The 17540-nt window shown below is 36.2% G+C and overlaps 1 protein-coding gene across 3 annotated transcripts in view; it reads right to left on the reverse strand.

The window, feature by feature from the left end:
• PIAS1 (protein inhibitor of activated STAT 1) overlaps positions 1-17540 on the reverse strand; it is a 121584-nt gene that overhangs the window by 35058 nt on the left and 68986 nt on the right. For all 3 annotated transcript variants that reach the window (XM_039219355.1, XM_039219346.1, XM_039219359.1), the window contains exons 3-6: positions 8384-8468; positions 8079-8126; positions 4292-4382; positions 3544-3678 (exon numbers count right to left, since the gene is read on the reverse strand). In XM_039219355.1, coding sequence (XP_039075286.1) covers positions 3544-3678; positions 4292-4382; positions 8079-8126; positions 8384-8468 — 359 coding nt within the window. The remainder of the gene's footprint in view (positions 1-3543; positions 3679-4291; positions 4383-8078; positions 8127-8383; positions 8469-17540) is intronic.

A 17540-nucleotide genomic window follows, 5' to 3' on the forward strand; every position in this document is an offset into this window, starting at 1 on the left:
AGTAGACTGCTGATAAAAATAAGTTCTATCAGAACTTAATCTTGAGGACACGAGTAGTACCCTCATAACCATATGGAACAAGCTGAGCATGCCACTGGCACACCCATTATTTAACATTGTTCTGAAGGTTCTGGTCAGCAAAACTGAACAAAAGCAAGAAATTATGATCATCATTCACACAATACCTCTCAAACTCCAAACTGCCTACCTGGGAATACCAAGAAACTACTTAAAAAGCTGTTGGAACCAGTATATGAAAATTCAAGTACTAAGCAAATATTCAACGATAACTAGCTTTTCAATAAACCAACAATAAATTCTTTAGAAAATATAATAGAAACACGATCCACTTACAGTAGAAAAAATAATAAACAACACAGAATTCATTTTAAAAGATGGAAGATTTATAAGAAACCTGTTAAATTACTGAGAAACATAAAAGAGGACTTGAATAAATGGAGAAACATATAATTCCTAGAATGGAAATATTAAATAGTATAAATAAATTAACCCTAACTTAATATACTAATTTAAAGCACCCTCATTCCCAGAAAGATTTGTAGGAGAAATGCAGGAAAACATGGCTCCCTCCCCATAATTTCTTTTCCAACACCCCCACTCTCCTGAGAGCCTCCTGCACACTCAGGCTGATACCAGCCTCCTCCGCCCTCTTTCACTGACACCGCAGCAACAGCATGCTCAGGACCGCTCTGCATGCTTCTAGGCACCAAACTGTTTACCACTCTGAAGAATGACCTTGTGTAAACAGAAATATACTCCTGTAAAATGTTCATTTAAAAAGAGAATACTCCTTGAAGCGCCTGGGTGGCTTAGTCAGTTAAACGTCCGACTTTCGCTTAGGTCATGATCTCGCAGTTCGTGGGTTCGAGCCCCGCATCGGGCTCTGTGCTGACTGCCAGCTCAGAGCCTGGAGCCTGTTTCAGTCTGTGACTCCCTCTCTCTCTGACCCTCCCCTGCTCACGCTGTCTCTCTCTCTCTCCTAGAAATAAATAAAAACATTAAAAAAATAAATAAATAAAAAGTAAAAACAATAAAAAGAGAATACTCCAGGGGCAGGGGTGCCTGGGTGGCTCAGTCAGCTACGAGTCAGACTTCAGCTCAGTCCACGATCTCATAGTTCGTGGGTTCTGTGCTGAATGCTTGTTCAGAGCCTGGAGCCTGCTTCAGATTCTGTGTCTTCTTCTCTCTCTGCTCCTCCCTGCTCAAACTCTGTCTCACTCTCTCAAAAATAAACGTGAAAAAAAAATTTAAAAAAAAAAAAAAGAATCTTCCTATAAAATTTTCATTTAAAAAGAGAATAATACCCTTGGGGCACCTGGGTGGCTCAGCTGGTTGACTGTCCAACTTTGGCTCAGGTCTTGATCTCCCAGTTAGTTATGAGTTTGAGCCCTGCTTTGGGTTCCGTGCAGGCAGAGCCTGAAGCCTGCTTTGGATTCTGTGTCTCCCTCTCTCTCTGCCCCTCCCCAACTTGCAGTTTGTCTCTCTTCCTCTCTCTCAAAAGTAAATAAACATTAAAAAAAAGAAGAGGAAGAGAAAAACCTAAAAAAGAGAATAGCCTTAACATTAATAGTACCTCAAAGGCCCTGCAGGGCTTGGCGCTTCCTTACCTCTACAGCCTCATCTTGCACATGGCTCTTCCCCACTCTCTGCACTCTAGCCCCAGAGGCTCCTTCTCAGCCTCCTGGAAAGAACCAAGCTGACCCCTCCCACTGGGCTCTTGTGCAGGTTGTTTCCTCCGAATCTTTCACCCAAATTGCTTCCTGCTAACCTTGTCTTGGCTCAGTCACTACTTCCTCAGGGAAGCCCCACCCGACCTCTCTCTATTTCAAAGTGCCCTTTAATATATTCTAAAGTCACTACACACCTTTCCTTCATAATCCTTCCAAAAAATGTTCACCTTTTTGTTTGTGACCACCTGACCCCCAGATATCAGGCTCTAAAAGAATAAGGACTTCCTTTTCCTGCTATGGTACTGCCAGTTTTCAGTACAGTGCATGGCGTACAGGGAGCATTCAATAAATTTCAAATGAATTAATGAATAGATACGAGCTCACATGATAAAACTGAAATAATCAACGACATTCTGAAATTGTCCTGGAAAAAGAATGCAAGAAGAAGAAACAATATAGAAAAAGTTCAGAATCACATATAGGATAAATAAAAATCAAATATATAGTAATGCTGGCTTCTGCATCAGCATTTGTTTAGTTAACAGTTTTAGACCAAATGGCTATTTAAAACTGAAAGTAAGTTTTTATTTCACACCACACATAACTTGCAATGCATTAAATATTTAAAGGTAAAACAAGAAAACTCAGAAGCCTAGAAGAAAATATAAACAAATATTTATGGAAGCTTGGGAAAGGCTGACAGACTTAAGTGTGATGGGGACTAAGGGGGAAAGACTAGTGAAAAAACTAGTTAAAAATTGCCTCTATGATGATTTAAATCTTCTCAACACTAAATAATTACATGAATGAAAAGAAAAGGAAAATACACTAGAAACAAATATTTCTAATATGTGAAACAGTTTACATCTTAATATATAAAGAACTGATAAATAATAAGAAAAAGAGCAACAGAGAAAAAAATATGGATATAATTTTAAAATGTAAATCAAAACGGGGCGCCTGGGTGGCTCAGTCGGTTGAGCGTCCGACTTCGGCTCAGGTCATGATCTCACAGTTCATGGGTTCGACCCTCTGTGTCAGCACAGAGCCTGACAGCTTAGAGCCTTGAGCCTGTTTCAGATTCTGTGTCCCGCTCTCACTCTGCTCCTTCCCTGCTCATTCTCTGTCTCTCTCACTCTCTCAACGATAAACAAACATTAAAAACTTAAAAAAAAAACAAACACAGATATGTTCAATCTCAGTAATAATAAAAGGAGCCACTAATCAAAACAATATGGTGCCATTACTTATCTACTAATAGGTAGATTTTAAAGATTTCTTTTTAAAGAAGTATTGTTAGGGTATGGGTCAACAGGCACACAAATAAACACTGAAGGAGAATAAATTTGTACATCTTCTGGTAAGGCAGTCTGTCAATGTACACATTTCTTAAAATTCTGCATGCTCTTTGACTCAGAAATTCCACTTCTGGGAATTTAAGGAAATTACCATGTACGTATGCAAAGCTATAGCGACTAGGATGGTCGGTGAAATAGCAATGAATCAATCAATCAATAAATCAACTAACTGCTCAAGAATAGGGAACAGACTAAATTGTGGCATACTCATATTGGAATATGATCTAGCCATTTAAAATCATGCAGATGCACATGTAATGACATAAAAAGACATTCATGATAAATTGCTGAGTGTAACTGGATCAGGTTATAAAACACTGAATACTGCATGATCCCATTTTTCAAATGGGAACATGTTGAAAATTCATTGTGAGACAAAAATAAATCCTTTTGCAACTCATTTTATAATATCATTTACATATAAGCTCAGGTAGCCATGGAGATTAACCCTTCCTCGTAATACTAAGATCTAGTAGAAATAAAAGTTTACTTACTCTTCCAATTTCTGCAGTCCAAGAAACAACAATGGTGTTTGGTACTGTTGTGGACAATCGGACAAGTGAGGTGATATTAATTGGTCGGCTGGGTCGCTTTGGTTCCACACCATTTTTTGTAGGTGGAAGATAACCCTAAGGATGAAATGTAATTTATTTCTACTTATTTCCACAATCATTTCAACTTCTATTCCTAAAACAAGCGAACCCTCCCCTAACAAACTACATATTAGAAAATATGAATATTTCCATTAAAGAGTAGAGAAGCAAACATTTACAAGCGTTTTCAAGGCTGTTTCTCTAAATAACCCTACCCTCTCATTCTATAGGAAGCCTGAGAAAAATGTTGGTGATAGAACTTACAAATCTCTAAAACTTAAGAATCCAGATGAATATAGTAAGGGCTTGGATAAATGTATATGGAACATCTTAAAGGTAACCAATAGCATCCCCCACAGCATTCTTCCTTTCACATGAGTGCTGCTGAGGTTTTGTGGATAGATACAATTTCTTGTCCCCCCCAAAGAACGACACTAAAGCTACCACACCCAACTCCTTGACTTTGTCTCCACAGATAATGTCACAGCTGTTAATTGTACATAGTTGGTACAAGTGTTTCACTCAGTCACATGAATCTATATCCAAACTAAAGATGTTTTCTTAATGAAAAATTATGATCAACGACAGCTGTCATGACTTATGCGTGCTATGCTGGCAATGCATTTAAAAAATAGCTTTTAGGACTTACTGGAAGGCTGCAAGGTTTTGTATTCACTTTCACACAAAGATTGGGTGGGAAGTGATCTTCTTGTGGACAACTGGTTTCTGATAAACAAAACCTAAACAATAAAGCACAAGTGTAACTTCCATGATTAAAGGATGACCTCAGTATTTCTGTTCCAGAGCTAATCTAAAAGGTTGTCAAACTTAACAACAACAAAAACTACTTAACGCTAGACATTTCACATATTTCAACAAACTGAAAATAAATAATTCTGTCAATGTAGAGTTTCAGTGATCACGACTATCAACCTGTAGTTGTCGTCATAATATTTCCAATCACTTGCTTAAGCATGTTCTAAAGAGAGGGGAAAAAAGAGCTCGGTAGTGGAATAAATTTAAGATATTCTGAATCAAAAAATTAAATTAAGTTTCCTTAATATAGAACTTCTCAGAGCTAGGGTAACATGCATTGTAACTTTCTATGAGGGAGATACAACACACACTATTTCCCAAATTTATCTGCTCATAAAACTTTTTGTTTTGGTTCTTAGCAGTTACTGAAAAGGCTGTAAGTCCATCTCAGGACCAAATTCTATCCAGCCAAGGTATTCGATTATTCCCTGAGAACTGATGATGTTGAAAAATAACATTATCATTTAAAATACTATTTTAGACACTCAAGAACACATTTGTTTCTAAATTAAATGCATAATATTTTGGCAAAACTATAGAGGGCTACATAATTTGTAAATTCCCATTCTGTTCATGCTTATACAGAAAAGAAATAAATTATTAATTTGCTATTTAAGACATCTCTATAGCTTCCTTAGTCCCAATATATACAGCTGAGGCTCACCCCACCTTTACAGAATGTTCACAGCATCTGTGAGTTATATGTCAAGGAGAACCCTATCTGAATTCTGTGACATATTCATCCTGCACCAATTATCTTCCCTCAACATCTGGGGTGTAGGGTCTTGACCTGCTGGCTATAGAGTCTGTGTGTAGGAAGATCCACAAATTGGGACAATTTTCTGTGTACATATCTATGTTCATCTTCACGGGGAAACAATCTAGAGCTTCCATCAGATTCTCAGAGAGACAGGGGATCCATAAAAGGGTTAAGAATTACTGATCTACAGGGGCGCCTGGGTGGCTTAGTCGGTTAAGCGTCCGACTTTCGCTTAGGTCATGATCTCGCGGTTCGTGGGTTCGAGCCCCGCGTCCAGCTCAGAGCCTGGAGCCTGTTTCAGTCTGTGACTCCCTCTCTCTCTGACCCTCCCCTGCTCACGCTGTCTCTCTCTCTCTCTCTCCTAGAAATAAATAAAAAATATAAAAAAAAAAACAAAAAAAAAGAAAGAATTACTGATCTACAAAGATTTTCTTGAAATATACACAGCCACACAGCTGAAAACTATAGATGTCAAAGCTCACATGATCGATCTCTAACCCCAAGAAAACCTATTACAGGCCAGTTCTTTATACTGCAACAGTAAGAGTATGCCACAAAGTTTTTAATAAATTATTTCAATGCAGTGATAAATTTAAAACATGGACCCTGGCTGCCTGAAGCTATAGGAAAAGAAAGATTTATGACAAGTTGACTCCTACTATTCATTTAAGTAACAGGTGAAAATCTAAGCCACCCTAACAAGCCAAAGGGAAAAGAAGATAAAAGGGGGAATAGCAGAAAATTTCTATGAAGTTCATGGGGGAAGAGAGGGAAAACAGACTAAATGAAAACAAACTAGGAATCTAATAGAGAAAATACCTTAATTCTCACCAAATTATTTTCATGCTTTAGATAAAAATTTGTAATTAGAATGGCAGATAGATATCCACTCCAACTTAAATAGTATACTGGGATTTTAGACCTAGTAACAGGGGTATGGGAATTAGGATGAAAAATAACCATTTTATCAAGACACAAAGAACAATTACCAAATATAATACAAAATGGTTCCTTCCCCCCCCCCCCCGCCTTTTTTTTTTTCATTAAGTTCTGGAGATATATTTGAATTGAAAATGGCTAAACCAGTTTTGAACCATCAAGATTCCCTTGGAATCTCTGAAATAGAGAGTTGATCTACCTTAGACAGAAAACCTTCCTTTGTTAGGTGAACCACAGCAGCTGCTGCACTAAAGAATGCATGTATACTAACATACAATACTGAGGACAGGAACTAGATCTTTTGTTCTAGAGCTATGGTTTTCAAACTTTATTTTAGTCTCAGGACTCTTTCTCCAAATGAAAACCAATCCACACATCAAACATGCAAAACAGATCAAAGCTCAAAACAGCACTACTTCGGTTCACAGTATGTGTGGGGTGGGGGCAGTCATAGTATAGACCCCTAAGGGTGACTCCAAGCACAGTTTAAAGACCAATGTTTTCAACAATAATGTCACATACCGGTATGAACAAAACAGAAACTGTCGATGCAAGAAGTAAGAAAGATAACAGCAATATAGAATTATGAAGGCATCATATTTCAGTCCTTCAATTTATTCATTAGTAGTCATTACTATTCACATAGTAATAGTAACATTACTATGTTCTGCTCCTAAGAGAGGTTAAAGTACCTTTTACACAGGAATATCTTTGTCAGTGCCTTCTAAAATCAAGACTTCAATCTCTCTTCTGCTTTCTCACTGTTTTCATCACCCTATTTTTAAGCCAAGATCAGAAATTTTCATATTGTTCCATGAAGCACTGGGAATGTGCTTTAACCCCTTTTCTGACCTTCTAATGTATCTATAATTTGCACACACAACTTAGGATCCAATTATTGAGATGAGGCTATCTGTCTGACTTGTCCTTCTCACTTCCGGGAAAACAACTGCCCAGTATTTCCCTCTTCTACTGCAACAAGAACAGTTTGGGGCAGTTAGGTTCTCACACAGATAGTCATAAAATAAAAAGAGTACCAGAAGACAGTTTACATAAGACAGAGAGACATTAACATAGAAGAATTCTTAGATAGTCCTGGAAGAAATGAGCTAAGAAAAGAAGCTGAATAAGGGGATCTGTGAATCCATGTTGGAAAATTTTCCATTCCTCTTTGCAAAACTATCAAGAGATGTCTAGAATAGATTGCTTTTAAATTAATGATTTAAAATACAGGACAAAGCAAATTAGACTGTTTTGGTTTTTGTTAGTCCACGAGACACTGTACACTTAACCTAAGTACTAGTTTTTTTTGTTTTGTTTTTTGTTTTTTGTTTTTTTTTAATTTATTTTAGAGAGGGGTGGGGAGGGAAGGAAGGGGCAGAGAGAGAGAGGGAGACAGAGAATCTGAAGCAGGCTCCAGGCTCCAAGCTGTCAGCACAGAGCCCAGTGCAGGGCTCGAACTGACAGACCATGAGATCATGACCTGAGCCAAAGTAGAATGCTTAACCACCTGAGCCACCCAGGCACCCCCAGTACTAGTTCTTTAGTGACAACAGTTTGCCATCGATTAAGGTAAGGCCTTTGCACTTTCATAACAGTGTAGTTCTAAAGAGCTGACGCTATCATATCATTTAAAGGTATCATGAGCTAGAGCTTCTCAACCAACTGAAGGCACCCAAAATGGAGAAATGTGGTGAGATATATAGCACATGACTTGCTATATTAAAATCTAAGTTGGACAAAAATTAGGATATTTCATAACAGGAGAAGGTCTTGCCTCATCCAAACATCTAACCCCAATACTGTCAATATACTTACTGAAAGTAACACAGTTAAAAAACAAAAAAACAAACAAACAAAAAAAACCTTTATGGAATAGTATCTTTTAAATGTTGGCTATACACTGTAGTCAATACTGTACCTTAACTGGACCTGCACTGTGAAGTCACATTTGGTCCCAGAAATATCCCTAGAAAAGACAAGGTAAGAACTACAATTATTTTCTAAATACGCATATGAAAGCTGATTCAAAGATACTGTTACTCCAGAAAATTTCTCAAATTATCGGAGCTATAACTGCTTTTAGGATAACTAACACTATTATAGTATTTTCAATACCAGTATTTGCATGACACTAATACCCAATACACTGTTTTTAAAATTCACTTATTATAGTCATTACTGGTTTCAAAGGCCAGCTGCAGGTGACACGTGGAGAGAACTTACATGGAACTACTGATCTGCTGCACTTGTTGTGGCGTCAATGCAAACGCAAAACAGGTTTCTCGAAAGCGCTGGCTGTTGTCTGATGCTAAAGAAGAAAAGAATCATACTTTTAATCACCTACAAATTCTTCAACAAATAACACAACATCCAGAAAAAACAAAAACAATCCCAATCATTCATATGATTTTCATTAATTGGAATGTATTCTAGAGTCTGGATAACGAGGCAATTAAACCACTGAAAAATAAGAAATATGCAAGTTGTAACATAACGGAAATGGGCCCCAAAATGGCTAATTCCAAAAGCTGTATCAGGATTCAAATTCAGAAAATACATAATCAAAGAAACACTAATTGAAAAGTACCTAATCATATAAACGTGTGCATCTGAAAGGCACACCTGTATAAAAGCATGCTGGTATTAGTTTTATTTAAAATAGAAAAGTATAAACCCATTTAAAGATACACAGTTTCTGAGCTAAGTAACAAATATACATACGTGCACAGGTGAGGTGACATTGGTATTTAAGGCCAAATAAGAATTTTATCGTCTCCTGCCTAACTGTACCATACAAGTGCTATACAGTACATACCACAGGCAGTTTCTTCTAAGCTTAGATGACCTAACTTCAAACTTTGCCTGTGGTCACTATCTCAAAGACAGAAAGAATTACAAAAAGAGGGGAGGGAGGGAAGGGAAGTGGGGAGAGAAAAGAGAAGAAGAGCAGGAAAGCAAAGCACAGTCTGTGAGAGCAGAGATTCCTACAGTACGCTGCTGTGAGCAACAAGACTTCTACTGGCGTAGACCAGTCGTAGATAGAGTTTAAAAATCAGCACTAATGTTTCCTCAGTGCTTGGCACAAAGAAGCAATGAATGACTGCTGAATGAATAAAAGAATATGAAAAATTTTTAATGTAATCGATTGAACTATTTAAACTATACTTTGAAGCGTAATTTTCTAGTACAAAAGGATCACTAAAAGTTATTACCAAGGAAATCATGACCTGTGGGCCACTTAAAACCACGCAGAAAAAGGAGCTGAACTTGGCCATCTCTTGTTTAAACTGGGTTTGATCCTACTTGCAAGCAACACTTCCTCTACAATTACCACGAAACCGCAGTATGTCACACTGAAAAGTCTGTAAAATACACCAAGATGAGAAAAAAATGGAAAAGATCACTGTTGATCTATAATTTCATCTCAACACAGAAGTATCTTTTGAAGGCCAGATTTGCATTTCTGCTTTCTGTGATCCGGGAAGATTTTTTCTTATATAATCTATCCCCAAGAAAGAGTTATTAACCAGAAAGTTATCTTGACTGAGGTACCAACCTGGCAAATGGCTGATAACCAAGGATGAGAATGCAGAAAAGCAGACAGTTTTCTCTGTCAAACAATGCACATAACTCCTTTGCTTCTTAAAGGATATATCTCTCTGCAGACTTTAGTCCAGTAGGCTTAGCCTAATTTAGATTTCTGGCTCCATTCTAAAACAGCACTAAAATAATTTCCCAAGTACAAAAATTCATAGTTCTCTTTAGGCAAAATTTCAGATTCATTTTAGAATAAATGAGTACAGTAAGTTTTGGACACACACATGCAGATTTAGATAGAGAAGGCATGACCAAAATAAAGAGGCAGTTTCTTGTGCCACACATGAGGCTTAATACTTAGTGATAACCTCTGTTTACAAACTCTTTTTAGACTGTAATACTCATGAGGTTATATTACTATTTATCTAGAAAAGCATCTTTAAGCTATGTGGTTTTCAAGCTTAATTTTTACAATGAAAGCCAGTGAAGAATTTACAGTTTTGGTCTTGGGTAAGAGATTACCTTAAAAACTTTCCTGAAGTCAATTAAGCTATTATTATCCCTTTTAGAAATGCTTAGGTTACACAGAATCACAGAATCTTCATCCTGAAAAAGGAGTCCAACATATCTTCCAAAGCAATGACCTCCAATGTTGGGGGTACACATCTCAAAAGGTACATAAGACAATCCACAAAGATATAAGAAAAAGTATCTACCTACCTATAAAATATAACTTTTAAAAAGTTGAGATTTTATAAGAAATCTCAAATCTAGTTTACAAAAATATCTAAAATTGTATGTAAAATCTTACCTTTTTTACTTGTATTTTTGTTTTATAACAAGTACAATATCAATACAATAGTTTAACAGACATAACATATGTATATACTAAATTATTTTATTGGGGGTGCATATGATCATGTAAGTTTGCAGTCCACCAGTCTAGAGTTCAACCTTCTTTTCAACCCTTCCTCACATTCTGTTTGCATCCTTTTAGAGGTGGGGGAAGAGTGGCCATTACCTTGTCAGACAGAAGATAGCTGGTATTAACAGTTTAATTGTAGGAGAGTGTACAGCCCTATCGAAAGTAGCAAAATTTAGTGGAAAAAGAGGAGATGACACAGATTTGGATTCCAAACTGGTTTTGCCCCTTACCTGCCATATAACCTTCGGTTCTTATCCAATACTCTGCGACTATTTCTTCCTCCAATATTTAAACATAAACACACACCTACACACAGAACCTCGTAGGGTTATTTTGAAGAATATAAACAAGGTAAGGTATTTAAAACAACCAACAATGTCCTTTTCGATCTGCTTTCCTCCTTATGCCCTTACAGAGTCAAAATACATAATGCTTTATTAATTTCCACCCATTGGTGTCATACACCATATCCGGGGGCAGCCAATCTTCAAATATTTTAGATGGCATTAATGAGCCCCTCTTTCTCAATTCTTCCCACCATACTTCAGGGGAGATTACAGAATTACTCACCATCCTGATCCTCTGGCCATACTCCAGATTGTCACACCCTTAAAGCAACAGCAAGAACTGGACACACTGTCACAGTATGCATTATTTATTCACACTATCTGCTGCTCCTCTGTACTGGCCCATCCCACGGGAGAATTATCCCAGCACCGCTGACATTAGCCTTGGCCAATGAAATGTGAGTGGAAGTGTACCACTTCTGGGCAGACTTTTAAAGGTTATCCTTCAGTTTCACCATTTCTCTTTCAGGTTCACCCTGATTCTAGAGTGAGATGAGCATAAAGGAGAGCTACAGCCAATCTGCAGCTAATAAGTAACATAAGGAGGATATAAACCTTACTCATTTGCCACGGAGATTTATGGTTGCTTGTAAGCTGACTCATACAGTGTTCCAAGTGAGACGTGCCTAGAAAAGTATTTTTATCAACTACTACCATCTACTATTGTTAATCTATACAATAATCATGAAGATAAGGTATCCAACTCCTTTTTCAGATTTTGAAAGTAAGGTTCAGAGTAGTTATGTCAAGGCCTCATACTAGGTAAGAAGCAGCAGAGTTGGAACTCAGATCTAAACATCTCCAAAGCCCATGCTCTTCTCATAATACAGGTCCATCAGCTCCCCTGCTCTAGGTGGTATAATTCTCTTAATGCAGCCTAGCATTATATCGGATCATAGAAAATAGGAAAAGAATGACCCACTATCCCTTCATCTTAACTGCTTATCATTTTTACATATTTCCTTCTAGTCATTTTCATATCAGACTGTATACACAATTTGAAAGCTCACTTTTAAAAAATTCACATTTTTCAATTATAATCTCTATTACCATATTTTAATTATTGCATTGTATTCTGTCTATGGGGTATAATGAAAAGTTTAATTACTCCCTTGATTAGCTATTTAGGTTGTTTCTAATTTTTCATTATTTGAAACAACTCTGTGAACATCTCTGGGCTCATACATTTGTTTTCTGAAAGACGGGGTAGTTATTACCTTCTTTGGATCAATTTCCAGATGTGGCATTTCTGGGTCAAAAAGTATAGAGATGTTTATGAATCTTGACATACTGTGAAAGTGGTTTTCAAGTGGTTATAACATTATATATAAGACCACCAACAATTTATGCATCTACTAATCATACCCTACCCTGGCCTGCAGGGGAGTTGTGCAAATTCAATGGGTGGATCATAGTAATTCTTCAGTAGTTTAATTTGCATTGAAGAGTTTTTCTTTGTTTTTGCTTCGCTTCCTGTTTAGCTTATTGTCCAATCTTGTCTTGCACCCATTTTTATATCTGCGTAGGGGTTTCATATATAAGAACATTAATCTTTGGGAAAGTTGCTACAAATATTTCCCCCAGTCTGCTATATTTTCCCCCCCTCTGGCTACATTTCTGGATGATATAAAAGTTGAACTTTTATGTAGTCTAATCTGTCAACCCTATCCTTTGCAAATTCTAATTATTCCCCTTCTAAGTTTCAATCAACACAATTCAATTATTTGGCTTTTTGTTTCTATGTAATTATTAATCCATCTGGAATTTATTTTAGTATGTGATATTTTTAAAAATCTAAATTTCTGTTACTCCAAATGCTTACACTTATACTAACACCATGTGTCAAATAATCCTTCCCTTCCCTATGGATAAGTGTGTTTCCTTTCTCATATACTAAATCTTTACATACAATATGTTCCATTTCTGGGCTATTTTCCCAGTGGTCTTTTTTATCCTGGTGCTAGAACTCTATTTTTTAATTGTTATAGATTCATTATGTTCTGATATCTCATAGTTAGGTTTCTCTCTATCCATTCTTTTTTTCAGAACATTAAGACCAACTTAAGTATTTATTCATCTATATGAACTTTTGAATTGTTTGGCTATGATTTTTAAAACCTAACGGTATTCTGAATAGAATTACAATAAACCTACAAATTATTTTGATAGCTGATATCTTTACATCTTTACATCTTTAATCTTGCCATTTTGGAGTACTGAACCTGTGTCCATTTATTCATACCCTCAAGGTTTTGTCATTTTCATGACATAGTCACAGTTCCCATTAAGACTATTATTATGCCAAATATCAATCAACAGGAGAATGAATGAATATTCATATAATAAAATACTCTGCAACCAAAAAGAGAAAGCGAGAAATCAGTAAAACCAAAGGTAGTTTCTTTTTGAAGATCAATAAAAAAGAATACAAGCTCTAAAAAACTCTCCTCCCCAAAAAAAATTAAAAGAAGGGAGTACATCTCAAATCATTCTATGAGGTCGGTATTACTACAGCACCAAAACAAGCCAAAGAAAATTACCGACCAATACCTCCCATAAGCATAAACACAAATATTCTTAGCATAACTTTAGCAAATCAAATCCAACTATATATTAAAAAAGGATAGTACATTGCAACCAAGTAAGATTTCTCCTAGGAATGCGGGAACTAATGCTCAACATTCAAGTCACTACATTAACTAAATAAGAAATGCCATATTGTCATTTCAATAGACAGAAAATGCATTTGACAAAAATTCAACATCCATTCTGGATTAAAAAACAAACTCTCAGCAAACCAGGCATAGCAGTGAACTTCCTCAACCTAATAAAGGATTCTTATGAGAAACTTAACAGCTAACATTATACTTAAAAGTGAAAAACTAAATACTATCCCTAAAAAAATCAGAAACAAGGTAATGATAACCACTCACCATTTCCATTGAACAATGTACTAGAGGTTCTTGCTAGGGCAAGAAGGTGAGAAAAAGAAATTTTAAAAAATCAAGATTGGGGGGAAAAAATCAAGATTGGAAAATAAGTAAAATGGTCTACCACAGACAATATATGATAACCTATGTAGAAAATGTTACAGAATCTACCAAAAGCTATTAGAAAAGTGAATTTAGTGAGTAAAGATGATACACAAAAATCTGTTGTATTCCATATACTAGGAATTGAAATCTTAAAAACATATTTATAATAGCATCCCTTCAAAATGAAATATTTAGGGAGAAATATCTCAAAGGGGTACAAGGCCTTTAAAAATGCCAACCACTGCTCAGAGAAATTAAGAACCTGAATAAATGAAGAGAGATACAATGTTTGTGGATCAGAAGATTCAGTGCTATCAAGCTATCAGTTGTTACCAAACTGATCAGCAGATTCAATATAATGCAGTTAAAATCCTAACTAGTTAGGGGTGGGGGGGGATAGTAACTGACAAGGTGCTTCTAAAACTCACTTGGAAATACAAAGGACCTAGAAGGACAAAACCACTTTGAAAAGAAAGGCTGAAAGGCTAACACTAGTTGATTTCAAGACATTATAAAACTACAGTAAAGAAGACAATATGATGTTGGTATCCAGACAGCATAAAAATAGATCTATGGAACAGAACAGAGTCTCAAAACACACCCACATATATATAAAGAACTAATTTTTGACAAAGGTACAAAGGTAATTTAGTTGAAAAAGAACAATCTTCTCAATGAACGATGCTGGAACAACTGAAGGAGAAGGAGAACAGGAGCTTCAACCATACAGCACACCACATATAAAAATTAATTCAAAATAGGTCTTAAATGACATCATGGAGGAAGCTCCAGGGGTTAGTTCCTTCTCTAATATAACCATTAAGCTGGATAAAAGAGCCCTATCGAAATCAGTGATTTCAGAACTCTGGAACTTGATCAGACACTTTCAGCCACCAGGGAAGTGTTTGATGAAACAAAACGGGTTTGATGAAACAAAACGGCTGAAATTTGTTAAAGGAACTCTGTGAGTGATCTAGCAACTATCTCCCACCATTTCTGAGACCCACTGTGGCTGTGGGGACCACGGCCTGAGTCCTTAAGAGAGACTGGCTGGGCTCATATGGACAGTAAGAACGTAGCTCTCCCCAAAATTTGGGGTTGTGCATCTTGTGTGGTCTGATGGTTCCCTGAAGGACCAGAGTAGATATTTCTCTTTGTTCCAAGACCTACTCTAGTTTCAGCAGCAGCTTCCCCACCAGCATCTAGCAGAAGACTGAAAGTGATGTACACACTTTGGATTTTTTTAGAACCAGACATCTGGAGAAATCTCCGTCAGATAACAGGCTGACTAAAGACACAATGGAACAGAAAATTCACCAACCATACACAACAAGGAATAGAGACTTTACAGAAATAGTGTAGAAAAGTCACTATACAAAACAGACAGCTGCACTCCTCAACAAGTAACAAAGGCAGTCACTGAGGAGAGGGAGAATCTGATTTCCAGTTAGCATATTAAAATACTCAAAACAGCTAGTTCTCCACAAAAAAACTGCAAGGATAGACATAGAGAATAACGGCATATAATGGAAAGCCCAGAAACAAACCCTCACATCTATGGTCAACTGATTTTCTACAAGCATGCTAAGAATATTGAATGGAGAAAGAAGAGGGCGCCTGGGTGGCTTAGTCAGTTGGGCGTCCGACTTTCGCTTGGGTCATGATCTCGCGGTTCGTGGGTTCGAGCCCCGCGTCGGGCTCTGTGCTGACTGCCAGCTCAGAGCCTGGAGCCTGTTTCAGTCTGTGACTCCCTCTCTCTCTGACCCTCCCCTGCTCAAGCTGTCTCTCTCTCTCCTAGAAATAAATAAAAACATTAAAAAAAAAATTTTTTTTGAATGGAGAAAGAAGAGTCTCTTCAAAAATGGTAGGAAAACTGGTTATCCACAGGGAAATTATGTTAAATCCTTACTTTACATCATATACAAAATTAACTCAAATTGGATCGAAGATTATATATTTATTTTTAATATATTCACTATGCACTTAGAATATTTATTATAATACATTATATAATAAAATATATATTTATGTAATAAATGTATATTTGTTGTTTATTATATTTTAATGAAATAGATTTAGTAATTGTTATATAAATGTAATAAATTTATTTAATAAATGTTTACTGCATGAATATAGATTTATTATAGATTTATTATCTTTAAAGAGCTAAAATATAAAAATTTTAGAAGGAAACAATCTTCATGACCTTGGATTTTGCAACGGTTTCTTTAAATAAGACAACAAAAGGCAAAGAATAAAGAAAGGCAAAAGAAAAAATAAACTGCACTCCTTTAAAATTAAAAATGTGCATCAAAGGACATAAAGAGTGAAAAGACAACAAAGAGAATGGAAGAAAATATCAGCAATCATATATCTGATAAAGGTTTAATATCTAGACTATATGAAGAATTCCTAAAGAACAAAAAAACCCCAATTTAAAAAATGAGCAAAGAATTTGAATAGATACCTCTCTAAAGAATATACACAAAAGGCAAAGAGGCACATGAAAAGATGCTCAACATCTTTAGTCTAGGAAATGCAAATTAAAATCACGAGACATACAACTAGTGGAACGCCTAAATTTTTAAAAAAGACAACACCAAGTATTGACAAAGACAAAGAGCAAATGGAAAGCTTAGACCCTGATGGCAGAAATGTAAAATGGCCCACAACACTTTCAAAAACAGCTTGGGAGCTGCTTAAAAAGTTAAACCTTCATCTATCATATGACCCATTTATTCCATTCATAAGCAATTTACCCAAGAAAAATAAAAGCATATAAACCTACAAAAGTTTGGGCCTCAATTTTTACAGCCTGTTTGTTTTTTGTTTTTTGTTTTTTTTTTTTTTACAGTTTTTACAGTTTGTTTTCAACAACCCCAAACTGGAAACAACCCAAATGTCAATTAATGGGTGAGTGAAGTGTTACATCCATATAATGAAATACTACCCAGCAATAAAAAGGAATAAAATACTGATAACACACAACAAGATGGTTAAGTCTTAGAATACGATCCTGAGTAGAAGACCGACCTCTCCCTCCAAGCATATAATCATGATTCCATGACATAAAATTTTAGAAATGCAAACTGATCTATAGATGTGATATTCATAATGTGACAGAAAGCATATCCAATGTAGGGGCAGGGTGGAAACTGAAGGGGTAGCAGGGAAGAATTACTAATGGGATGAGGAAATTTGGGGAGTGATGGATATGTTCATTATTTTAATAATGATGATGATTTCATAGTAAAAATGCATTAAACTGTACATTTTAAATATGTACAGCTTATGAAACGACAAGGATATTTCAATAAAGTTGTTTTAAAAATGACTAAAGCAAAAATGGGGGGGGGAGTAGAGATGGGGGTGAGGATAAACAAAAGAACCCTGAAGAACTACCAACATTAAAGGCTCATGTCAAGGAAGAAATAGCCAGAATTCAAAAAGGAAAGCAGGGGAAAATGGGGTCCTTGATACCAAGAAAGAATTTCAAAGCAAGTGTGGATAGTGTTAAAGGCTCAGAGGTCAGGTAA

The sequence above is a fragment of the Hyaena hyaena genome, unplaced genomic scaffold (assembly GCF_003009895.1).
Source record: "Hyaena hyaena isolate Hyena2069 unplaced genomic scaffold, ASM300989v1 scaffold_15, whole genome shotgun sequence".
NCBI classification, from domain to species: Eukaryota; Metazoa; Chordata; class Mammalia; order Carnivora; family Hyaenidae; genus Hyaena; species Hyaena hyaena.